This window comes from Terrapene carolina, unplaced genomic scaffold, assembly GCF_002925995.2.
Source record: "Terrapene carolina triunguis isolate 2854851 unplaced genomic scaffold, T_m_triunguis-2.0 Scaffold67, whole genome shotgun sequence".
NCBI classification, from domain to species: domain Eukaryota; kingdom Metazoa; phylum Chordata; order Testudines; family Emydidae; genus Terrapene; species Terrapene triunguis.
The window spans coordinates 16797477-16825028 of NW_020664418.1; the positions used below are offsets into that span (position 1 = coordinate 16797477).

Here is a 27552-nt window from a genome sequence, read left to right on the forward strand (position 1 = left end):
TGGATGCTAGAATCATTGCATGTTAGGACTTGTAGTATATAGGAATTGTACCTTCATACTAAAGATGAAGATTGCAACAATCTACACTGTCTATGCAAATTAAATGTAGCCCTGGGGCTCCTGGCATGTTGCTAATGTAGTCCTCAATTGAGTATTGTTTGGGCCCTGCTAGTGTAGTGCCAAGACTCCCCTAATTTTGCTTCTACGATAAAGGTTTCTTTCCCCCTCCCCCCCACACTTACTAAAGTTTTGCTTGCTTTTACATACACCAGGACAATTACATAATCACAAAGAGAGTGAGCAGCTGCAAGATTACATGAGGCAGACTAGAGATTACATTGATTCAGCAGATTGTCCTATCTGAGAAAGATTACATCAGTAGAGTAAATAATACCCATTTATTGGAGTAAGTGCCAGTCAAGTAGAACAAATTAATAGAAAATTAAATGCAAAAAATAAACATCAAAATAAGGTTAAGAGCCTGTTTTAAACTGACAGAATTCAGGGAATTAAGACTAAAAGCCAGTTTTTAGCACTTCCCTCCCACAAGCCTAGCTATTATAGAGGTTTCTAGACAATTATTTTGTGTTTGGATTGTGCTTAGTTTATAAAAACTAGTTACTTGAAGCACCCAGTGACCACATTTTAAAATTAAAGTTTTACAACATATTTTTCAGTATCTCAAAAGTGATATGGACCTATTATTTTATGAAATAACCACTGGCCAAATTGGTTATTAATATACCAATTTCTAATAAGAATGGTCTTGAGATGTGATGTTTGGATCTGAACCTCAACTTTACCAAAAATTTGAAGGAGAGGTAGAACTGGGATTCTGGTAGGGGAATATCTATAACTCAGAGTTATGAATATAAAAAGTAATCCCACATTGGGAACCTTAAAATTTTATTACACTTAAACTGATTTTTAAAAATACACATTTAAACACAAGTGTGTTTGGGGATGAGGCTGTATGAGAGTGAGTCTGGGATTATTGTAGAGAAGAAATTAAATGTATGAGCACACAGTGTGACTTGTGGGGGTTTTGGGGTGTGTATTTATACCAGTTTTTATCTAAAAATGATTAACTAATAATTCCCCTTGCATAGGCCCAGGACTTGAATCTGATTGTGAAGCGCTACATGAAATACCAGAAATTACATATCCCTGTATGTACCTGACAGATTTGCATCAGCCTCACCTCACAAGTGTAGCTGTGCTGAGTACCAGAATCTTCAGACAGATAAATCAGGAAAACTTTAATACCTATTAGACCTGTGCTTGAAGCTTCATTACCCACCAGCTGCTCATATATCCATGTATGAAATTGGTCTATGTGGGGCAAACTTTATGAGCACAATATAGTCCATGTACTTAGAGGAGTAAACAATGTTTGTACATGGGCCTCTTCACGATACAGTTAAATGGGAACTCCCTGCCTACTGTACATGTGATTTTATACATCTGCCAGCTAACTCAAAGATTAAAATACAAAATCAAGTATTTAAATAATGGGACAAATTCTGTTCTCGTTTACACTTGTGCAACCCTTCTGAGCTCAGAGGGGTTGCACAAGTGTAATTTAGGGCAGAATTTAGTCCTGTATGTGTGCATTTGATACTTTGAGGGAACACAAGTTCATTACTTACCCATTGTAATTTTTCACTGGTGACAGATAGAATGCATAATATTCCTAGGCAGTCCTCTTGTATTTTGTGGGGTTTTAATTTATGGTAGATGTGCAAAGTATAGGAAGGGTGCCTATAAATATTTTTATAAAATTGAAGGAAATTTTAATAAAATTGAGTAATCTCAGTATAAGTTAATGCAAAGTATTAATATGTTAGACATTCTTCTTTTTGTTTAATTGTTTTAAGATATGGTGTGAGAAACAGAAGTGGAAATTACTCATGTATAATATGACTGAAGACTTTACCATGCCTATCATTTAATGAAAGGCATGGCAAATTAAAAAAACAACAATAAAACTTAGAACTTTGGCTGTAGTGGGTCACAATTGAGAAGCTTGCTCGTGATTTGTCTTTCATTTAATTGGAAGGCACGTCACAAAATTCTACAGTCTTGCAAATATCCATTAGTCAGATAAATACACAGTTCAGCAATGTTTACTTGCATTATTTAAAGGACATCCAAAACATTTAGGGTTTTAGATAAATGAAGAGTGCTCCATTATGTTGGGTGATGTTACAGCTTGTCCTTTGGTGAGCTAGGGTATACCTATACAAGGTGTATGGTGCTGAGCTATATGTAATTAGCCATTACATAGGATTAACTAGGATGAAAAAAAGAGGGACAAATATCTGACACTGTACAACTGGGAATTCTGAATATACGAATGAACAGTTGGATGAAAACTCTTAATAAAATTTTAGGAGTGGAAGATTTCCCTTAAATTTGCTATAAAGTCACAAATTTGATCTGTGACCGCCATGTCATGATAAATGTTGGTATTATTAGTATAGCCTTTAATTAAACGGATGATGATGATGATGATGATAAATAGTAATACTATCATTTCTGTAGAGCCTAAAGATCTCTGTAAGCAGGTCAGGTTCATAGCCTATTTTGAATGACGTGTACACACTATATATATAGTCCAAATTTACTATTTTTCTGGGGTTTGGCTGTATTGGCAACTTATATGACAAGTATAATTACATAACAGAAATCTCTGGCTAAGTTTTCTCCCCAAGCTTTGCTGTCCCTTGGGTTTCCTTGCAGGATTTCCTGTGCGCCAGACCCTTCTCTATATTCCAGAGAAAACACCTCATATCTTAGTGGCAGCTAACCAAATCCAAATGCCAGAGTGATACAGCAACAATTAATCTGCATTTTTATGCAGGCTTTTAGCACTGGCGCTTACTGTTGCTCAACTGATAAACCCTGCATGCCTGTGCAGGGTCTAAGAAACTGTCATTATGTTACAATCTGAATGGCCTCCTACCACCCAGTCTCTAATGCATCAGAGAACAGGAAATATGACAAACTTTACAAGCCAGAATCCCACCCAGGTTCTTTGGTTATGTTGACAGTATCAAAGAAAATGAATTTTGGAAGAGGGCATTCTCTTTTCTGGTCCTTATTTTAATAACTACTAATTACAAGCAGTTATGGTTTGTTATACCCTTTGAACGACAATATCCCCATTTCTGGAAAATATCCCTGAGAGTAAGGCCTTGTCTATACTATCACAGTAAGTCGACCTAAGTTACACTACTCCAGTTACATGAATAATGTAACTGGAGTCCCCATAGCTTAGGTAAATTTACTGTGATGTCTACACCATGTTGCGTCGATTGGAGACGCTTTCCCGTTGACTTCCCTTACTCTTCTCGGAGTGGTGGATTACTGGAGTCAACCGGAGAGTGCTCTCCCATCGATTTTGCATGTCTTCACTAGACCCACTAAATTGACATCCGCTGCATCGATTGCAACAGCGCTGAGCTACTGGTAAATGTAGACAAGCCCTAAGTAGTAAGACGTTCTTGAAATTTAAGAAGATTAGTAGTTTGGAAGATACCTTTTGTGAGCCTTTCATGACATTTCAGGCTTGATGACTAGGTCCTTGGTAAGGACCATCATTGTTTGCTGGTGCTCTTGGCTATAATATTCAGTTACCAGATTTACAGCTATGACACTGATATTGAGTCAGTCTTTGTATAAGTAGCTCTCTTGCTGATATCCAAGGCCAGTCCTTCCACTGTTTCTTCAAGGAGTTTCCACGTCAATTACAGTTTGGACCCAATCATTCTAGGATTGCCAGAGATATCTCTTTTATCCATTATGCATCCATTGGATTCTACTCTAGATACTGTGAAACCACAGTTTTGCTGAAGGAGATAGAACCAATTTTAATTTCAGCTCCTAATTGTGTAAATATTTACAGGCATGACAGGATGTAGTTTTGTTCAGAGTTTATCAAATGGGACTGTGCCCTTCAATTTCAGATCATGCCAAAACTTTCCATTCCTCTTCAGAAATCTTATTCATTATACACTGCTATTGGATGAGGTCCAATATCTTCTGGAAATGGAGATCAAAGCATAGGTGCTGGTGCCATGGCCTTATTGCAACTTTAGAAAGTACAATCCTTGTTCTAAATTCTCAAGATTGATTTGGGCCCTCAACCTTCAAGATGCATAATTCCTCATCTTAATAAGGCAGAAGCACAGGAAGGAACTCAGGTTAAATATTTTCTACTTAATACTATAAGGTTCAGAGAGGGAATTTTATATTTGTTCTTATAACTTGTAAAGTATTGATTAGATGCCCCTTTTTATTTTTGTATAATGTAAATAAATAAGAGTATTAAATAAAATGTGTGGAAGACAGTCTTTGTGACATTCAGGTTCCAATATTTCTAAAGGCTTCCTAGAATTTGAGGAAGGTATTAGCTTGTCTGTCACAACAAAAGTATCTAGATTCCTACCAGGGGATTTAGATTCATTTTTTTAGATTCATTGATTCCAAACTCAAAGACTAGATTTCAAGGCAGTTGCCCTGTGAGGTACTACCCAGAAAATCTGTATTACAAGTAAACATGTTGGGGTTGAAGGCCGTCTAACTTGCCTTTTGTCTTTCTGATTAGAAGGAAGGCATTGAGAGTTCTTACAAACAACACTGTGTGGCAATGGTATATTTGAACAGATGGAGATCCCAGCCCCCTGTGGTGTGACAACAAGTCATGCATCACTTTTGTGTAATTGGTACATTCATAACAGGGCAATATCTTCAACTTGCATTTTGGCATGAGAGAACATGCTAGCAGTTAAGGATAACAAGATGATATCAACACTCTTAAAGGATTCTATAGCTAATTCCCTTTTTTGTGTTCAAACCAGAGGAGGTCATCCATATGTGGTTCTCTTTGCAATGAGTGAGAATACAAAATGTGCAATATTTTACTCCATGGCATCCATAGTCCCAATTTAGTGTCAAATAAGTTTGTTACACTGGGGAAGAAAATGCATATTCTTCACCTTTTCCGCTCATAGCAAAATTCCAAAAAGACTGAGCAAGAAAGGGCCAGAGAGATTCTGGTTGCCTCATCTTGAGTTTACCATATGTGATTCCCAGTTCTGATAGCCCTGTCCAAGGACAACAAGCCCTTTGTTCTCTTCCTGAGCCCAGGCCTCTTGCCTCAGCAGTAAGATCAAATTCTTCACTCAAACTGGAAATGTTCTTCATCTGTTGGCCTGATTACTTGATTGTAATCCTCTGGGAAAGTCAGAGCTATGAATGTGGAATCACAGAAATCTGCTAGATAGCTGCATATCAATTAGTGGAAATAGTTTAAGGATTTGGAGAGAGTAAATATACCACTCCAGTCTCTTTCCCTTTTACCAGTCATTTTAGAATTTTCTTTGTCCTACATGGATACAGCATTTTATTGGGATAAAACCAAAAGGTATTTGTGCCATATTTACATGCATCTGTGCAAGGGAACCCAGTCTTTTGTCGTCTTTAGAAAACAATATATTAAAGGCTTTATGAACATCTCCATTCACAAGTTTAACCTATGAATCCATGGAATTGAAATCTTGGTTTTGACAAGCATATGGGGGCTACTTTTGAGCTTCTTGGTATCTGCTCCTATTTGCATATGTGTTGTGGCTACTGCATATTTTTAGAGAGTTTCAGAACTGCACACTTTGATGGCAGGTCCTCTTGATAACACATTTTTCATAAGAATGAAATAGTCTTAACATCCCATCCCAAGTTCTTGACTGTTGGGGTCTTGAATTTTCATTTAAATCACACAGCTTCTTTGCTAGTATTTTCTGGAAGCCTTCTGATATTCTGGGCTGAGCTCAGTTGTGCACCTGGGATGTTAAGAGGGTTATTGGTTATTACCTTGACATGACAAAACCTTTTAGTAGTCCTTAAGATTGTTTCTGGCTTTTGGTAAAAGAATAAGAAGGGCCAGTCCATATCAGTCAAGAGGTGATCTAAATGGATCAAAATGCTGTGTTGAGATATGCTTTGTGTTTGCTGAAGCTACTGTACAAAAAGCAGAACTGAAATCCCTTTCTGCTGCAAAAACTACAGCATCTGTTCATTATGTGACAATTGTTGAAATATGCAGAACTGCTATCTGGAGTTTGATTTCTTTATAAAGCATCATTCTCTTGATAATACCTCCAGGTCAGATTGGTTGCTCCACCTAGAAAAGTATTGTTTGTCACTTTTTAATTAGTTATACTCCTGAGCCCTCCTTCTGAGTATTGCCACTGCTAGCAGGTCACATAGTGTAGAGATGTTCCCCACCCCCCCCCCCAAGCATATGGACTCTGCAGATCCCGATTGAACCTCCTCTACTTCAGAGATTTGAAATATGTGCTCTGAGTTAGAAGAACTGAGGGAGCCGCCAACATGTTGTGACCATGAAAAAGGCTCATGCAATCCTAGAATGCATCCAGCGAGGTATTTCCAGTAGAGATAGGAATGCGTTATTACCATTGACAAAGCACCGGTGAGAATTCATCTGGAATATTGTGTGCAATTCTGGTCTCCCATGCTTAAGAAAGATGAATTCAGACTGGAACAAGCGCGGAGAAGGGCTACTTGGATGATCAGAGAAATAGAAAACCTTCCTTACAAGAGGAGATTTAAGGAGCTTGGCTTCTTTAGCCTAACAAAACAAAGCATATGGGGAGATATGACTGCTCTCTATCAATACATCAGAAGGATAAACACCAAGGGAGGGAGAGAAGTTATTTAAGTTAGGGGTTAATGTTGGTACAAAACCAAATGGATATAAACTGGACATCAATAAATGTATGCTTGAAATTAGATGAAGATTTCTAACCATCAGAGGAGTGAAGTTCTGTAACAGCTTTCCAAGGGGAGTGTGTGTATGTGTGGTGGGGAGCCAAAATACTTAACATGGTTTAAGACTGAGCTTGATAAGTTTACAAAATGGATGGTATGATGAGATTGCCTACAATGGCATATGGTCCATCTGTGCCACCTATTAGCAAATATCTCCAACAGTCAGAGATGGGGAGGGCTCTGAGTTACAACAGAGAATTCTTTCCCAGGTGTCTGGCTGGTGGGTCTCACCCACATGCTCAGGCTGTAGCTGGTTGCCATATTTGGTGTCAGGAGGGAATTTCCCCCCAGATCAGATTGGCAGAGATGTGTGTGTGGGGGGCATGTTTTCACCTTCCTCTGCACCATAGGGCACAGCTCACTGGCTGGTTTGAACTACAGTAAATGGTGGATTCTATGTTGCTGGAAGCAGGGCCGGCGCTTCCACTAGGTGACCCTAGGCGGTCGCCTAGGGCGGCAGGATTTGGGGGGCGGCATTTTGCCGCCTTAGGCGGCAGGGGGTCCTTCCGCTCTGGATCTTTGACGGAAATTCGGTGGCGGGTCCTTCACTCGCTCCGAAGACGCGGAGTGGAAGGACCCCCGCCGCCGAAGACCCCAGGCTCCCTGAATGCTCAGAGGAGGAGCGCTGCCGACTAGAGCGGCAAAAACCCTGGCGCCGCTCCTGGCTGGAAGTTTTTGAATCAAGATTTGAGGATTTCAGTAACTCAGCTGGAGGTTATGGGCCTATTACAGGAGTAGGTGGGTGAGGTTCCATAGCCTGCAATGTGCAGGAGGTCAGACTAGATTATCATGATGGTCCCATCTGACCTTCGTGTCTGAGAGACTCATCTGATCACTTTTTGCCTTTTCTTCCCAGTATAAAGGCAACCAGGGGGACCTGATCAAGAAGGTTCCCCTTTCTTGTACATAGATTGATTCCCTGATGGTGCAACTTCTAGAGGTTCTTGTTGTGTCAGGGACTTAGCTGTGGCTTGTCCTTTCTCTTGGATGTTAAGACATTCAGTGGTAGTCTGCTGATAATCCTTCCACCATAAAAGTCAAGAATTCAGTTTTGGGACAGGTACGAGCAACACAGGTATATGCAGTAGTATCACCATCTGTGAGCAAAGGTGATCATTGAGGCACAATCACTAGGTCTGTTCAAGACTAAAGTAGATTAACCCTTGCGCCCTAATCCAGCAAATTACTCATGTGGGCAATTTTCTGCAGGCACATTGAGCTGTACTGAGATCTGTGTGTATGTGAGTGAGAGAGAGATCAGCAAAATAAAACAGTGGTTAGATACAGAATGAAGATAAGTGCATTGAAAGAATTTAGAAGAACAAGTTTAGAGTAAAAATCTTTATGAAAAGTAGTTACTATGCATGCACTGCAGTCACTTGTAAACATAGGATGCCTGCCACTTACTTTTTAAAAACATAAACAACACATTACAAGTTACCAGTATGAAAATGTCTACTTTAAAAATTTAGCCATTGTTCTTAGTTACAGGAATGCAAAATCAATAGTTACAAAATGTCTGTTGTGTTTTGTCAACTTGGTAGAGACATGAACTGAAGTTTTTCATATTTCCACTTGCAAAAATACTACCAGGCCAAGAATAACTTCTTCAACCCAAAAGATATTTGCATTCCCACACACCCTCACACAAATACTCAAACATTTCTGATATGTAGACTAGCTTGTTTATTATAACCTACAAAACCTCATACCTGTTATATGACTAAAATGTATTTGTACTCACATGGATCATCTTCAGTGCCTTCTGGTTCACCTTTAATTGTGGGATTCATTTCTTCCGTCTTTGTTGTAAGTCTAGACTTAATCCAGGTCAAAAGTTATTGCTCTGTCAGAAACAACAGCACATGCATAAACTGCCACATCTGTCAGATTGTCTTGGTAGTTGTCTTCAATGCTCAGTGCTAGGTCTTTCTATTTAGAACAGTTCATCTTTGACTATTGTGTCTGCGCTCTTCACTAGCTCTTCATTTGTGGATTATGTTTTTCTTTGTTCTTCTTTTGGCAGAATAGCTGCTTCTCTTTGGGCCAATTGGCCGGGCACAGTGCCTAGCGATATGGTGATGGGCAATATATAAATAAGATATTCTTTTCATATTCCACTTTAGCAGTGAAGTAATCATTTGCTCCACAGTAGCAGCTGAGAGTTGTGATAGGGCAGAGAAACATGTTTCTCAAAATTCAAAACCAACAACAAGTCATCTATCCACTGCCAAATTATTTTAATTTCACCAAAAGCATGTCAGATTCTGGATCCTATCTACAAATTGTTGCAATACATATCAGTCAGGTATCTGCATGGCACAGGTCCATTTGTTGAATTATTTCAGCAATATTCCAAACATTTAGCTGCTCCTCTGCACGTTTGCCGTGTCAGTTCCATGTGCCTGTACCTCCCCAATATGATTTCTTTGGCAACATTTTCCTTTTATTCAATTTACAATTCAATGTCACGGATCTTGGATCCAGCCACATGTAACTTTATAACTTGCTGGTTCCCTCTCCCACCAAATATGGCTGACATATGAAGAAGGAGAAAGGATAGGGAGTGAAAAATTTCCCGTTAGGCCTTGTTCTTCTGTAAAGCAACTGAGAAGAAGGCTGGATTATGGCTTTAAGACATAGCTTCATGGCAGGCAATTCTCGATGGCATTTGTGCACGTGGTAGGCACTTTGCCTCTGGAAGTGCTGCGGGAAAGCACAAAACATCCATTGCTTAATCCTGTTACAGACAAGTGTATGCTACCCCATGTCACCCCCTCTCTGCTGTCCAGTGCTCAGGGGAACAGAGACTGAGCACTGGCCTTACATCACTCCCTCTCCTTTGGGGAGTCTAAAACTGACTGATCATCCTGGACCTCTGGCCAATGTAATTTGGGGTAAGTTTCTATGTTTGGGGTGAAAAGGGAAGAAATACTTCTCTGATAAATTGATTTTTAAAAGGCATATGTTTGAAGATGCTTAGATGTTCGGAACATGAGACTAAGACCTGGGGAGATGGATTAGTAGGCAAAATGCAGGTACAGCAAAGTAAATAAAACTATCACATGGCTATGCATATATATAAATACATTTCACTTGTATGTTAACTGCCTTATATATGAGATTTTTGCTTACTTTACATACATTATAATAGCAATAATATGGAAGAGATTATTTGTTATTAATATAGATGTCATGAGCATTTCCATAGGAGTTCAGCATGGATTAATGTGAGGAAGCATTTAAATGCTTTATCCCTTAGACCAAGAATTTTAGATGTCCTACATATAGAATAAGTTAGTATTTCAAAGGTTAAAAAGAACAATGGGACAAATTCTGCAGCCCCTACTTGGGTCATAATCCCACTCCCATTGAGGAAGATGGCAAAACTCTCATTCAATTCAATCCTACTTTCATTGACCATCAGTCATAACTCAGACTAAACTCTCATTGACCTCAATGGGAGTTTTGTCTGAGTAAAGACTAAAGGATTTGCCACAGAGACAATATATTATCTAAAAGTTTACAGTTGTCACTTGTACTGTCTGAACCCTGGTTTTCAGAAGTGATAATAATCTGCTGCTAAAGAAAAATGCCTTACATGCTATAGGGCATTATCTGCAGGAGAAAAGAACCATTTCTAGTAAAACCAGACTGACATCAGTTCATGTAATCTTGGGGATGGGGGAGGAGGAATTACAAATGATGGTCACTGATGGGTTTCTGTTGCATACATATACAAGTAGAGTGAAGCCTCCCCCCCTTAAAAAAAGTTTTGAGAAAACTATAGTAAAAACATAAACCAAGTTGTACATACAAAAATACACCATCACAAAACATTTGAGACTTCATTAATTACCCGGGTCTAGGAAAGAACACCTTAGCATGAGTAAGAGGGGAAGCCAAAGGGTAACCAGTGTCAGCTCTTTAAGTTTGGGCGCAGTTCTATGCGGAGGTGTAGCTCGTGTAGATAAAAGCAGCCTAGGGGTTCTTTCTGTGAAGGTTTTTCAGGGTTTTTATTGGTGAAGGAAGAGGGAACAATAACACTTTTTCATCCAAACCCCCTTCTTGATCCCCTTCCTGCACTCAGATCATGAAACTTACAATGGGGATTCTGTACAGAAAGAGTGACACCTTTTCAGAAGCATCTCACTTCCTCTCAGTTCCTGCGGCTGGGAACTGCTGGATGTCTGAATCTTCTGCTGACAGAAGCAGAAATGATATGGCTCACTGGGAGGGCAATCTGGCTGCAGAGGCTTTCCTGGCTGTTGCAGTGGCTTGTAAGTTCTTCTTTATGGGCAGTTAGTTCTATGTATTTTTTTTTGCATATTCCTTAACTTTTGTAAAAAGACCTCCAAGTCTCACCACTGGCTCTCTCTTCTGCACCACATCAAATACAGCTTCTGGTTCTTACCTTTAAGGCCTTTCACAATTTAGCTCTGCCCAACTTATCCATTCTTATATCTTATCACACTCTTCCTGTCCCTTCTACTCAACCAATATTGCCAGCTTCCATTGCTCATTTTTTTCACAAGCACCTCCATGCTTTTCCTCCATGCTGCTTTTTATGCACAGAACACCATAAAATCATAGGACTGGAAGGGACCTTGAGAGGTCATCTAGTCCAGTCCCCTGCACTCATTTCCATTTAGGCCACAAATCTGCCCACTTTCAAATACTTTGAGACCTATTTTACTGTAATGCCTATAGAAAACTGCTAATTTATAACTGGTAAGTGAATGGACAGTAGAAGACTTATACAAAAAAGATACAATATTGTATCTTAAATTTACTGTTTAAAATTAGTTTATTCAAAACCCCCTAGCTGTGCGTATATCTGGCCTAAGAACCTGAGTTTATGTATTAATGTTTCTCTTGTCTCACTTGCTTCAAATTGATTTTTACAATCACTTCTGTCTTTTAAATAGATAATAAGTTTTTGGGAAAAGGGACCATCTTTTACTTTGTGTTTTTACAATATACAAACAGGTGATTGGACTAAATACAAGGACAACACGGTGAAATTCTACAGGAGGTCAGACTAGATGATCTAATAGTATGATCTGGCCTTAAAAATCTATGAATACGTAGCATGGTGTGGCCCCAATTCTGAGTGGTGCCTCTAGATACTACCATAATAAAAATAACAGCAAGTATTTGAAAACTCGTACTAGAAAAACTATTTCAGTAATTTATCTATCATCTTTAGGGACTTTTGTGGAGATTGTTTTTAAAAAGTGTGCGGTGAGCAAAGCAACACAAAAATATGGAATATATGTGGTTTTGCAGTTAATTTAATTCCTTTTTAAAAATCTGCCTGCACATGCAAGTCCTCCAATTTCCCATCCTCTTGGGATGAAACAAGTCACAGATGTATAGAATAGCTGGCAATTTAATAATTTATAAATTTAAGCTCAAGTACACAGGAAATTAGTAGTATAAAAGATTAATTGTTAGTAAGCGTGCAAGGGGTAATGCAAACAAGATCATTTAGAGACAGATCATAGTGCTCTGAGCAAAGGGCTCCTCCCAACTTTCAGTCACAGAAAGAGGCATTCTCATATATGGGCTGCAGTCACAACTGTAGGGTGAACGAGCACTGGACAAAATCCACTGCTTCTCTGTTATGCAGCTTTGTGGATTAGTGGATCCAACCTGTGCAGGAACTCACTGGCTTTTCCCAAACCATAGCCCCAACAAATCCACCCTGTACTCCAGAGCAGAGAACTGTTGCAGAGTGCACAGGTGTGTGTGGGCCCACCAACAGAAATGATCACCCACCATGAAGCAAAAACCCAGCTTTCCACTCTGTTTAGGGCCTTGTGCTTCTGCATAAGAGAATATATACACAACATTCAATATATACCTCACAAACTCCAGTTCTGCAAAGCTTTTATGCACATGCTTAAGTCCCATTGACTTAAAAGGGACTACTCACATGCCTAAAATTAAGCATACATACTTTGTGGAATTGAGGCTATTGTTATTAACAGATCTAATTAAATTTGATGGATTACAGAATTCCAAACAATATAGCTGACATTAAAGACATCAAATGGAACCTTCCGATAATAGAAGAGGCAAAAATATAACATTATGTTCTGCTGACATTAGAATTTTTTAATCTATGTGCTGTAGTCTGTCAAACAATAGTTATTGTTTTCAGAACTGGTATCATGATAAGATACAGAAAAAGCATCAGAGTAGAATTGATTGAGGTAGAATCCTGTATAGATTATGTCTATTTAGGGTTGAATACATGAATATGTGTCTGAAATTTTCTCTATCGAGATACCAAGTAAAGTGATACCATCTAGCAACGTGGGTCCTGTTATTTCTAAATTGAAAGATTATTTCCAATATTATGTAACAAAATGCTTCTCTCAGCTAGTCCCTTATTGATAGAGATTTTTGTGACTTTCAGGATTTCATTTTCAAAAATGAAAATGTACAGTTAAGTATACATATTTGCTTGTCTAGTTTGTGTGAGCTGTTACAACTGCATGTTCAAAGTAGGCATTGCACATGCAGGTAGCTAGTTATACATATAAGTGGTCATTTATGCATGTAAATAACTGATTTGTGTGCAGAATACTGGCAATTACTTATGCAAATTACATGCAAGATGGTGTATGAGAGTTTTTGAAAATCAAGTCCTCAGACTAGTAATATGTTCCTTAGACAAATAAGAAGCATAAGCACTAGGGGCTAGCTTCACAGAGGGAGTTAGGCGCAGCGGTGCTCAGACTTGCACCGCCTAAATTGCAGATGTCTAGAAAAATCACAAAGCGTGGGTCAGGTGCTCAGGCTTCCTGTACAATGGGAGTTTGGCACATAAGTCTGGACTGGAGGGAGGCAATTATCTCTGCTTGGAATTCTCAGCGGTGAACCCTCTCTTAGGGCTGGTCTATACTTAGCCGCTAGTTCGGCGGCTGGAAATCGAACTTCCTGGTTCGATTTATCGTGTCTGGTCTGGACACGATAAATCGAACCAGGAAGTGCTCGCTGTCGACTGCGGTACTCCAGCTCAACGAGAGGAGTACCGCGGAGTCGACGGGGAGCCTGCCTGCCGCGTGTGGACCGCGTCTGAACCGCGGTAAGTTCGAAGTAAGGTATGTCGAATTCAGCTACGTTATTCACGTAGCTGAATTTGCGTACCTTACTTCGACTTGGGGGGTAAGTGTAGACCAAGCCTTAGAGTTAGGTGCCTACGGTGTGTCTTGCAAAAAGGGATGGGGAGCTGGATCATAACTTGTAGCCCAGTGGTTAGGGTACTCACCTGAGATGATGAGAGACACTCCCCCATTCAAGTGTCCCCTGGACACTAATTTCTAGGGGCTCTAATTTCAGTTTTGATCAAATTCAGAAACATATGGAATAGTACCTTCTTATTTTAAAACAGAAAGTGGAGTCAGAAGCTGAGCTATACCTGGGCAAAATTCATCCCTGATGTAACCCTATTAACTTCAACAGCATTACACCAGGGATGTATTGGGCCCTCTCAGTTTAATGGGGGTAAGATAAAAGTTACAGGTCATAAAATGAACTAGTTGAAATTTGTGTGTGGGGGTGTGTGTGAATCAATTTCCCACCAATTAGCTGTAGCATTAAGATATATTGTATTTGGTAGAATGAAAAAAATAAAACAGATGGGAAATATGTTTTGGTAAAGAAGTTACACTTTTCATAAAGGTTTCAATCAGGGTGGGGTCAGGGAGTTTAAATCATATGCCTAAAGTTGGCATTATCAACAATCATGTAAGTATTGAAATAAGTTCATATTTTCCCCTTAGCTGAATAAAGTTACTTTTGATAAAGAGGCTTCTTCCATGGCATGAATCCTCATTTGCTTCCAGGATCCAAAGCTTAAAGAAGAAAAAGCCTGAGGTAAGTTACAGTGGCTGGTGCATGGAGATAGTTATTTTAAACTTGTTGCTTGTGCTGGAAGTAAGAATTATGATAGAATAAGACTAGATAGAGGTTTGTTGGCCTGATTCCCCACTGTCTCACACCCTGTCTAGTCATTTACACCTGTGTAATATGAATGCAGAACAGCAACCAAATCAAAATTCTTCATTCACTTTAGTTTACACAAAGTTTGCACAGATGTAAAGGACTACACAGGGGCCGGGCATTGGAAATTCAGTCTTTGCAAGTTTCTGATATGTTGGACTAGTATATGGGTTTGATAGTGGCAGTGGGGAAATTTGTTATAACAGAGTTAACCGGGTTCAATTATGTATTGGATGTCTAAAAAGTAATGGATTATGGGATAAAATGTAGCAGATTGGAGAAAGTTAGTTTGCCTGAGATTAAGCGGGGCATTTTTTGTTCCATGTTTATATTAAGAACAGATATATCTTAAAGAACAAATGTTTTCAATACATACAAACATCTGGATAAAATATTCCTTTAAACCAGGAGTGGCCAGCCTGTGGCTCCGGAGCCACAAGTGGCTCTTCAGAAGCTAATATGCGGCTCCTTGTATAGGCACCGACTCCAGGGCTGGAGCTACAGGTACCAACTTTCCAATGTGCCAGGGGGTGCTCACTGCTCAACCCCTGGCTCTTTCACAGGCCCTGCCCCCACTCCAATCCCTCCTGCCCCTTCCCCTGAGCCTGCTGTGCCCTCGCTCCTCCCGCTCCCTCCCAGAGCCTCCTGCATGCCACAAAACAGCTGATTGGGAGGTGCGGGGAGGGAGGGGGAGGTGCTGATTGGTGGGGCTGCCAGTGGATGGGAGGTGCTAGGAGCGATGGGGTGGGGGGAGCTGATGGAGGGCTGCTGACATATTACTGTGGCTCTTTGGCAATGTACATTGGTAAATTCTGGCTCCTTCTCAGGCTCAGGTTGGCCACCCCTGCTTTAAACAATGCTTAGGCAAGCTATGACACTAAAGAGGAGGTTGTAGCTAATTAAACCTGGTGAAGCAGTTAGTGTAAAGTTAGGTAATGTATCTTATTTAAACTGATTGGGATGAGAGCTCTAGGGTATTTCACAGTAGTGGAATATTTTAAAAAGAGGAACGATATTTTTTATGGGGTAAAAATTACGAGTAAAAGTTTTCTGATTTGTTTAAATTTACCTTGTAACCAGATACTTGGCTGCAATGTATTCTTTTTATGTTGCAATTTGGACACTGCATTGGAATTCAGCCAAATATCACCTACAATGCAGCACTTGTTTATAATCGAGGATCTGCTAGGATTACAGTTGTGAAAATGTGAGAAATCTTTTGTGAGCACAGAGGGGCGTTTCCCTGGCCCATACTTGGCCTCTGTGCACACCTTTGTCTTTTTCTCAACCTCACCCACATTGCACTATGCACACACATAAATCTTCAGCTTTTTAACAGCAGGTATACAATGCAAACCTTGGGTTCTGCTGAACATACCACATCTCCAAGATAATGTGTTTGTTGTAAACATTTTAGTTGTGAGGTAAGTCATTTTTGAGATTTTTTTGTTTGTTTTGTGCCATGTACTATTTTTAACTCTATTTTGTTATGTACACTTACGGTGGATAAAATTGTATGTATGTGTGAGAGCCAAAGAGGAGGACTGCCCTTTGGGTGGAGACCTTGATATTACATCTTTGTAATGTAGGGAGTTGCCATTTTAGATTTCTCTTGTAGGGTCAGGACACTTAAAGGAGTAAAGAAGTGATTTAAGTTCCTGTGAGGAACAGAATTATCTACTTACATTATACAGTAAGTACAAACCCTTTTAAAAAAGCTTCTATATAAACTTGTTTTGTACAACTAGAGAGGTTCAGGCAGAGGCATTTCTTTCTAGTAATGCTTCTAAATTCTTTGTTTTGCTACTTAACTGGAAAAAATCTTTTAAATGCTGGGAGGAAGGAAGTACCTTGGATGGATGATGCAAAGAGGAGTAAACACTGCATCCTCTTTAAAGGTGATGTAGCGGCTATTGTCCTCTGGTGGCATTGTGATCTTACTGGTGGTGGTACTTCTCCATATTTCTCCTAACCTGTGGCTATATGCTGCCACAATTAATTTATTCTTACATGTTCTATTTTTAGTGGTTTAGTAGTATATGTGAATTAAAACAAAATAAATTCAGAAATAGGAAACTTTAGAAAATAGGAATTGCCATACCAGACCAGTCCAATTCAACGATCCATCCTCTCTGACCGTGGCCACAACTAGATGTTTTAGAATAAGGTACAGGAAATCCTATAGTGGACAATTATGGAATAAACTTCCCAAAAGGGAAGTTTTTTCCTAGCTATCTCTGGTAGTGGTTGGTTTGTGTCCTGAAGTAGAAGAATTTATATCCCTTATAAAAAAAATTATCCTCTGTAATCCATATGTAACTAATACTTTTTTGAATGTTATTAAACTCTCAGCTTCTAATTTACTTTTACAATCAGACAAAATAGAAAACAAACAACAAACAAGAATTGTGAGACAGTAAGTTTCACATACTAGTGAATTGCAAAAATGGGGCCCAATCCTGCAGCAAAACTTAATTTGACTTCAGAATCATGACTGGCTTTATTATGGGCACTGGAATTTATAAAGCAACAGAGTTTAATTAGATATCAATGTAGGTAATAATGTAGATTTTCTAAAAGCATTAAGCACTGTAAATCCTGAATTACTACATTCTCTTCCAGGTGGAATTCCTCTGCAGAACTATTTTTCAATGTTTTCATTATTCAAACAAGTCTTAAGGTGTATCTGCTTTATCAGTAGCACTATCCCATAAAGGTTTATGGAATTTGACTCTATGTATGAATGTTTGCCATTAGTTTTAAAATTGAGTTTACATATAGTATAACAGAATATTTCTATCTACAGTAGACAAAGTTAGTTATTTACTCAGGCAAAATACAATAGGATTAAAATGCTAAATTTAAATTTTTGTCTTTAGGTGCTGTTTTAGAAAACTAGCCTCTAACCAAGAATAAAAATTGTTGTCAGAATAATATGCGAACAGGTAATTTCTTGTAAGTTTATTTTTACTCAGATGTTTATTTATAGTTCACTATAGTTGCACTGATTACAACAGCTGGTGCTGGATTGTTGTGGCTTCTCCTGAGAGCCAACTCTACTCCTGGGGCAACGGACCAGAGGTTTCAACTTTTGTAAGGAGGGATTGCATTGGCCAATCTTAATACCTCTCAGAAGTTCTGGGATTGGCTGGCATATGGCCCAGGACTACTTATAAAAGGAGGCAGGACAAAGCAGATCCTTTCTAATCTGCCACCTGACCGTTTTGAGTTCTTTTTCTTTTTTATTCACATGATTGCAACTTTAGGGCAATGTTTGCTGGGTAAAGAGTAATTAGTTTAGCCTCTGGATTGGGGACAAATATATGTGTGGGGAGGAGGTTTCTATGGGGTTAGGTGGTGTTGAGGATTCCCCCCCCCCAACACATAGGGCACTCTGGACCAAATTTTCAAATGGGTACAGATAGAAGTGTGCATACAATTTACCATGTGTCTGACCAGAATATGCACACACAGGGCCCAGTGCATGAGCACAAGGCTATTTGGATATGTGCACATGCATACACCTGTGTGTGCATATAAAGTGTTGAATATGCCAATTTGAAAATGTAGGTCTTAGTTATATGAGTAAGTCTTAGTTATATGAGTACTTAGAGGCTACTATTGCCTCTTCCACTTTGAACCACTGCTGTGTTAGGGCTGCAAGAATTAATTTTGCTTAATTTTGGTTCAATAAAGTTGCAACTGTTTGACCACTTTCTAAATAAAATGTGTTGGCCCCCTCCTTTATTTTCTGTCCCCAGCAAGTAAAGCAATATATCAAAATACAAATATACATGACATAGAATATCCATAATATGTTGGTGCCATTTCTACAGTGGTATTAATTGGAAAAGTTGATGACAATAGCCAATTATTTATTTATAATCTAGATTGATATTGATAATGTTTCCCTCTCATCAACATTTATCTTGTATGACCTTTCTGTCTTGGTAATACTAATCTAACTGTAGAATACATTTGACTCTCTAAGTTTATCATTTGAATTTTTAGATTAAAACAGTTTATTAACTTCACTTGTAAAAAGGCACAGCAAGGTCTTTCAAAATAAAACACAATCTTTCCTAACAACAGATTTAATAAAATCAGAATAAAAATAGAGATAGCAATTCGGGTTAGATGAGTTTATTTTGTCAGCAAAGTATAGTACTAGCTAGATGAACTGGTTATTAAAACAGTTTATCTCCGTAGAAAGTGTCAAGCTATACTCCACCCTCTCTGATGCTAATGTATCTGGGTTCCTACCTGTATTAGAACCCCTTCTGACACTCATATAATACTTGTATTACAGTCTTCCAAATCACTAACTGTAAACTTAAAGGGGCAAATTTTGGCCCTGTATGCTCAAACTTGACTCCTATTGTCACTGGTGAGAGCTGTGCATGCCTAAGGGCAGAATTTGGTCAAAATTATCTAATGAGGTGACCATGAATTGTGACATTGATTGCAATAATTTCTCTTGATATTATAGCATCTTGTATTTTATTTTATTCTTTCATTTATTCAAAATGTTAGGCCACTTTACAGTGTCACTTTTAATAAACAGCAGCAAAATACTATTTGCTCAGATCAGAGTGACTGAAAAATACAAATGGATTGATGATGAGATACTTGACCCACATGAGTGTAAAGGTATTCTCTAAATAGCCTGCTTATTGGCAGTTACTTTAAACAAATGAAGGATACATTTTTTTCCCTTCTTTGTTACAAGAAGTAGTGGCTCTGGAAAGTGGCAGTATATCCAGGAATTAAGTCTGTGATGAGATTCTCTGAAGAACTGGTTTTGTTGATGTTACTGTACTCTCAAGAATGACAATATTCATTATTGTAATTTACACCCACACCCACAGAGCATTATACTCAAATTATTCAAATGGATTATTTTGACACACACACTCTCTCTCTCTCTCTCTCTCTACATGTCTCTCCCACTCCAGAGTTCCTGAGGCATTTTGCCATGGAGTGGAGGCATATCTAGTGGGACTGCAGAGAGGGCAGATGTTCTGTGTTCTACAAGAATATCCTGCAGATCTCAGAACATTTGGGAGGTTGGCTGGGGCATCAACTACTCCTAGGTCCTCCTCCCCCATGGCAGCATGGCTCTTGAGTGAGCTACAGCCTTTGCCCTACTCTTACTTACAGAGGAATAAAAGACCATTCGCTGGGCAGGACTCTAGGGAAGTTAACAAGGATCTCATTAACTCTCATGAAAATTTTCCTGAGGGCATGCCAAGAGATGCTGCTGCATAAACTTAATTTCTCTTGGCCCTGCCTTCCTTCAGCTGGCTATCTCAGCTTGTAGAGTCTCAGCAGCACTGTATTCCCTCACATGGGCATCCATAAGCTTGGGGAAGTTGGAGAGGGGTGGGAGATTTTCTACTTTAGCTTCTCCCCCTTCCCTCCAGCAGTTTCAGAGACAATAGAGTAGGATTTCTACTTTTTTCATCCCCTCCTTTCATTCAGGAGATGACATGACCCCAAATCTGGTTACACTGACATCTGCCATGGAGATAATAAAACATATTTAATTTATTTACAGCTTCTGTTCAAAAAGACTTGTTAATAAATTTTCTCTTTAGCTGTTTTCTCCCTGTCCCCCACACCATAGTAAATGCTCTGTACACACAAGTGTAATACTTGAAAAGTTCTCAATAGTAAGTTTGCAGTAAACAAATTGTCAATGTGTATTATAAGTATAGAAATCATCCTGGTTAAAAGTGAAATAGTATTTTATTTTTGACCTTAGTGTGAACGTATAGAGTTAAGTTGTGCCTGGTCTTATGCAGATGCACAAGGATGGAGAGGGCACAAAGAGCTTTCTACCCTCCTGATAATTTGCACTGGGTCTGTGCACAGTTCTGATTCTTGCACTCTGAGTACATGGAGATGGGGGTTGTAATCCTGGCTCTGTTGAAGTCCACAGCAAAACACCCATTGACTTTGAAATCCTAGCCACATTTAATCCAATGGGAATTTTGCCATTGAGTTAAACACGGCCAGGATTTCACCCAGGGTCTCCACTGCCAATTACATCACTATATAACCCACAGAGGACAGTGAGAGGGCAGAATTAGTAGTGCCAGCCCAGTGCACTGTATGGGTATGGTGCATACTGCATGGGTGTAGGTATAGTGCATACTACAAGCAATGGCCAAACTCTCCTGGTGCTTCTGAAAGCATTGTGCCCACTTAGACTGCAATGCCTCTGGGAACGCTCCCTGTTGTGGGATGTTTTAACACTACTTGCTAGTGCGGACTGTTGTTCACAGCCACAGTTTTGCCCCAGGGGAGTTACAAGTAAGCTACATTGGTTATTCCAAAAGAGTAACTATGAAAATGAAAATCAAATACCTTTTTCCATCAAAGTATATTTTGTATGCACTGCTGAAGGCACATTTTGCCATATGCGAACAGTAGGCATTCTGCAGTCTCATTTTCAGATATGGCTAGAAATAACAGTGAAAATAATCACACCAAAAGTGTGAGATAACACACGATTCTCAGGTTTGTGATGTCACAGGCCTGTTCTATTCCTGTTTGAAAGAAAATGCTTGGGTTTAATAAGTGAGATTAATGAAATAAATTCTCCCCCACCCCCACATATATACGGCTATATACTCACTTGCATATACCACCCACCCACCTACCCCAGTTTTAAAAACATGGACTTCTTACTAGGATGTCCAAATCCTGGATTTGGATGCCCAGATTGGCATTTAGGTACATAAAATGGACAATTACTTCTCTAAATGCCAATCTGAGCATCCAAATACTGGATCTGGATAGTTTATTAAGGAGCCTACATTGAAAATTCGTGTATAAAATCAATCATGAAAAATGTACTCTTTTGAAATTACATTATAAGAAACACATGTAATTGTTTGGAGTAATCTTATATTGCAGTTTCTCCACACAAGTATTAATGAACTAGCTCCTCAGATGTGCCAGACTGGTGCTTGGTGCAGCTGGGTGAACCAAAATTGGCTGGAGTCAGCAGGGGGGTCAATTTTCACTGAAGGTTGGAGCAGCCTAAAGGCCCAAGGGGCCATTCACTGCCAGGGACAGTTAGACTGCAGCAGCGCTTAGGCCATCCTCCACTTTCCCTGGCCCCACTCCTAGGCTGGGAGGAGGGGGAGTATAGGATTGGCTATACTGCCTCCACATCTGTGGATTCCTGTATGCTGCAGGAATCCCCATATAGCTGGTTTTAAAGCTGCTTTGCACCACTAGAGCAGTGCAAAGCAGTCTTGATAAGGTCTAGCATCTGGCCCAGCATATTCATTATGCTCCCCAAATGTGAAAGCCATGAGGAAGATTTCAAAGCTCTGTCACTCCTTACTAATGGAACTGCTCCCACTTCCTCAAACTTTAAGCCTGCCTTCTGATTTGCTGGTACATTTGCTATATATTTTGTAAAATAAACTTTAGTACTTGTATCCACAGTTACAATCACTGATTTTATTAGATACCTGGTGGTACATACTGATGTGTTGGAGAGTAAAACTGTCCTTTATTAGCTTCTAGTGTTTTTAAGCCAGTTGTATCTTTTTTGTTATAATTTAAAGAAAACAACAAAACAAAACCCAAACCACCACATGATATAATTTTTTCACATCTTGATTCCTCCTGAGTAAAAGTATAACAAATCTCTCTCTTTGTATCTGTTCTTTTCAGATCATGAAGAACTCTGTGGCACCAGTTATGGACCTTTTTGCCTAAATGGCGGGATTTGTTATATGATCCCTACTGTATCCAGTCCATTTTGCAGGTGAGTGAAATTTAAGCTTGTGTGTTCACACATTGGATTTAGCTATTGGAAGGACGGATACTGTTCTAGTTTAACAATATTTCTTTAAAGAAATATAGCATGGTAGGTGAAAATGTGTATTTGTCCCTGGCTGTTGTAAACATGTTTGTATCTGCAAATTCAGCAGTTCTTGATCATGTGGTTTAATGTTAATGTTTCTGTCTGGTTCATAGAAAGGGTAATGTTTTCAAAACTTGTGCATGCTTGGGGGAAAAAAAATTGGTGGATGAGGCAATACCCATTTATGTATTCAGAATTCAGATTGGTATGTATAATTTAGAGCTTTATACTCCCCTCTTCTTATGCAGTACAGAATGAGAAAAATGCCCTTAATCTCACAGAGAAGAGACTGGAGGAAGGGCATACAGAGAGGCAATAATAGAAACAAGTATATTCCCTCCTCTCCTACACATTATATAGCAAAGTGTTATAATATAAAAAGGATGTGGCTTGAGCAAAATGGGGAGGAGTCAAGAAAGACAGCATATTTACTTCAGGGAGGGGGGGAAATGTAATGGAGGCCAAAAGCATAAGTGAAGGCTGTTTGTGCTCTATGAACCCAATTGAAAGAATCACAAAGCACAGCTTCAGGGGACAGCTAAAAAAGCCATTTGACAAAAAAGCAGCATAGTAGCTGTAGAATCGTAGGGTTGGAAGAGACCTCAGGAGGGCATCTAGTCCAATCCCCTGCTCAAAGCAGGACCAACACCAACTAAATCATCCCAGCCAGGGCTTTGTCAAGCCGGGTCTTAAAAACCTCTAAGGATGGAGATTCCACCACCTCCTTAGGTAACTCATTCCAGTGCTTTACCACCCTCCTAGTGAAATAGTGTTTCCTAATATCCAACCTGTGTATGCTATGCTCATATGACAGAGGTTTATAGTGCTTGGGAAAGCTAATACGTGACCTCCAGGAGGGGAGCATGTAACAGAATGTGGAAAGACATAACACTGCCTATCTTTGCAGATAAGATCTCCCAGTCCACATGTAAAAACAGCTGCTATCTATTTGCCAAATCACCCATCAGAGACACAAGAAGAAAAGGTTACCCAGTATATTATCTTAGGTCTGCTTTTACTAATTTTAAACTAGTCTTCATTTGAGATAAGTGAGCTGGTTAACTTAAATGGTTCAATTGACAAGCTGGCACTTACACTGAAAGCTTATGTTTATGGATGTTAGAATGTTAGGGCTCTCTTTCTCTCACGCTTGGTGACTTCTGTTTCCCATTCCCTGGTGGCTTCTTTCAGCCTTCAGATATAACTAGGAGTAATGGGTTGAAATATGTAGGAAGAAAAAAAAACCAGGAAAACTTCTAATGGTGAGATCTGTTAAACTGAATAATCTACTTTGAACATTCCAATCTAAAATAGACAAAATCCTGCAGATTAGACTGCAGGGAACAATCCTGCATTGTTTTTAAAGGGATAATTATATGATCTCATAAATGTTTTCCATTTCTTACTGTTATATTTTCTAGCCCCAGTAGATATGCATATATTAACTATTTCTTCTGAAATGATCAGCAGTGGAATAGTTAATAAAGTTGACATTTAAATGAGCATAATTAGGCTTCAGAATTAACTTCTACTGAAATAGGTCAATCCACCTTTCGGCTATTGTTAAAGAGGTCAATAGATTCAGCAAAACAGTGCTGCTAATTGTCACATTTGAAAGGTTTCAGCCATAAGGGTTAGAAACTTAATTTATTTTAAATGAAAACCTAAATTCTTCTGAAATTTACAGACCCACCAGAGAACTACTAAACCATGGTTATGGCTCATTCTGTCTCTCTTCTAGCCCTGTTAGTAATTGGTTCCTGAATTTTCAAAGCCTTGCATGAGATTTTAGCCATATAATTCAAATCAATGGAAAATGCATAGCTAAAACTCTCCCTCACACTTTGAAAATTTAGGGATGTTACCCGCTGTATGTAGAAGTCTTGTAACTTAAAATTAAATTAAAACATCAAATACTTCGACACAGCCCATCATAACAGAGAATTTTCACAATTGTTAATTGATACATTTTATAGAAAAAAGCAAGAACACAGGGTAACACACACGTTGTGGAAAATTCTTTAACAGGATTTCAGTAATTATTAAATCTTTAATTTTCTAATTTATATGAAGTTAGCCTTTGTACCCTATTTATTTCCAAAGATCTTAATGTGCTATCAATTAATTTATTGTTACAGTGTTGTAGATTTCTTGGTCCCAAGATACTAGAGAGACAAGGTGGGTAAAGTAATATCTTTTATTAGGCCACTTCTGTTGGTGAAAGAGACAAGCGTTCGAGCTACAAAGAGCCTGACCTGAAGAAGAGCTCCGTGTAGCTCCAAAGCTTGCCTCTTTCACCAACAGAAGTTGGTCCAATAAAAGATTAATTTGTGATTTTTAAAAAGTGCCTGTGTGTACATTAAAAAATTACCAATTTTTTCAAATACATACATCCATTCAAATTAATCAAAATCAACACCTTAATCTCCCCATTACTCATTGAATTAAGCCTCACAGTTTTCTTGTGAGATAGGTAATAAATATTCTAACTTTACAGATGGATAAATTGAGAATGATTAGTAGTGTGTTCAAGGGTGCCCTCAGAGTCTTTTGAGATTCTACTACCAAATTGAAGATTGGGTGGAAGTAATTTCCCTACCTGTAGTGGACAGTGTTAAAATTTAATACTAACTGGCTAAGCTTTGCCAGAGATTACTTATCCTTGAGGCCGAAAACAAAGAAACAGACAAACAAAAACCTTCTGAAGTGCATATTTTTGCCTTTGGAATGCACTAGATTATACCACATCACAGCTATATTCAGCCAATGTCTCTGGGAAGGATGCAGCCAAAACCCTGTAATAAGTCTTCACACAATCAATCCCCAGTTCTATTTCAGATTACACAAATTGAGCACTGTGCTATATTGTCAGTAACTCAAGACCTAGTGCTGGAACCCTTACTCACACAGTACTTGACGTAAGTGGGGCTACTCATGTGAGTAAGCACAATTGTGACCTTAGTATATTTTTCTTGGAACAAAAAAGTACAAACATTTCTAGTGAAATGCACACGGTACAAACATGACACATTCTGTCACCTCTCTTCTTGGTTATGGTTATGACAAAGGGCCTTTGTTCATTTGCTTTTTGCTCTTCCATTTGAATACACTATCCACTCCCTCATCCTTCTTCTCTGCAAGCACATGCACCCCTGGCTGGCCCTGGTACATGCGTTTATCACACGCTAAGGGAGAATATTTTTGCAGGAAACTCTTGTTAAAATATTCACTGTGCATCACTGAGATTTATCCTTGAGGATAATTGTCCAGCATCATTCAGTGAATCAAATGAAGAGATAAGAATAGAATGTAGGAGTCCTGATTTCCAGGTCACTTATTCTAGCTACTAGGCCACACTAACTCACATTATATAATTTAAATTAATGCAGAAAAATTGAAAATAAAAGTCTGTCAAGAAAAATCCTTATTTTTGGTTAACTAGAAAGAAACCCTCCTTTCCAGCATTTTAGTAGCAATAATAAGTAGGGGAAAAGTGGAACGTTAAAATTAGATGGTGTCGGTTATACAACTTCAGATACAGTTTCAAAGCATTCTGTCTTAGGAATTGCCTAACCACAATATATAGTGAAGGAGGTGTATCTAATGTGATAACTGTATATTTGGAGTAACAGACTTCTTGAACAATTAATTCTTTAGCAGTGCACGCTTGTAAGCATAGGTGATTTCCACTTTAAAAGGGTTCCAAATGAAATCTTATGTAAATCAGGTACTGACTGGCACTAGGATATTTTGCAGCCTGGAAAGGCAAAAAGCTAACTTCTTTAGAGTATCTCTGTTGTACTCTAGCACTCAAAACTTATTTCTTCACTACCCCATTTTGACTTTGAAGTATTTTTCCTGTGTATCTAATTGCTGCTTATCAAGTTATATGAATTTAAATAGAAGCATTCTGTTTAAGCATATTCTCATTCCAAGCATGTTCCTTAATCAGTCAGAGAAGAAGGCTAATTATAAATGAGAAAGGTTCTGTTTACACACAGATATCTGAGTAATCAGCAGTGATGTGAATAGAAATAACAGGAAAAAAGTGCATCACTGTGCAGTGGAATTAACAAAAATATTTGATTCTTTAAAACTTCCTTAAGACTGACATCACCAAGCAAGTGATCAAATGTTGTGTTTCTTAGTCTTGCCTAGCTCCTCAAAGTAGCAGGGACCTGGCGCCACCCTATAGCATAGCCTCCAAGTTGCTCTTATATGACTAACTGTGGCCAATGCAAAGAATGACTAGAGTTTAGGGCTTCAGAACCACATTCTCCAGGCCAAAGAATGAATCACTGACATGGCACCATTGATTGCAAAGGATTAAGGAAACAAAAATGTTTGTTTTAAAAGGACCTGAAAACTGTTTTAAAAGTGCTTAAAATACATCAGTGTAAATAGATAGCACATTATGATAAATGCCATGTTGCAAGCAGGGTTTATGCAGGATACATGATGCAATATAGTCTGTTGTAACTCTGCGAACTATGATCTGTGTCTAAAGTAGAATTGCATCATCCTTTAAAATAAATATGCCTCTTTTATAGAGGATATAGAAGCTGATAGTTACTGTTTGCTTTTAGATATTTCACAGCTACTTTCACTTGGCAGAAGTGGATATTTGTATATAGTTGAAATAGGATAGCATAAAAACTTTCTCTGCACAGCATAACATTTTCTGATTCTAAATGCACCTGGCATATGTTAATATATTGTGAGCTGCCATCTTCACTTTGTGCCATTTCTAATACTGGCTTAATTTCCTCAGCAGCCAAAGGTGCACCTGTCGCCATACACAG

The 27552-nt window shown here is 38.8% G+C and overlaps 1 protein-coding gene across 1 annotated transcript in view; it reads left to right on the forward strand.

Moving 5' to 3' along the window:
• NRG4 (neuregulin 4) overlaps window positions 1-27552 on the forward strand; it is a 58122-nt gene that overhangs the window by 1317 nt on the left and 29253 nt on the right. Inside the window, exons 2-5 of the mRNA XM_029910790.1 lie at window positions 14671-14739; window positions 16484-16558; window positions 17745-17810; window positions 22558-22651. Coding sequence (XP_029766650.1) covers window positions 17801-17810; window positions 22558-22651 — 104 coding nt within the window. The 5' untranslated portion in view covers window positions 14671-14739; window positions 16484-16558; window positions 17745-17800. The remainder of the gene's footprint in view (window positions 1-14670; window positions 14740-16483; window positions 16559-17744; window positions 17811-22557; window positions 22652-27552) is intronic.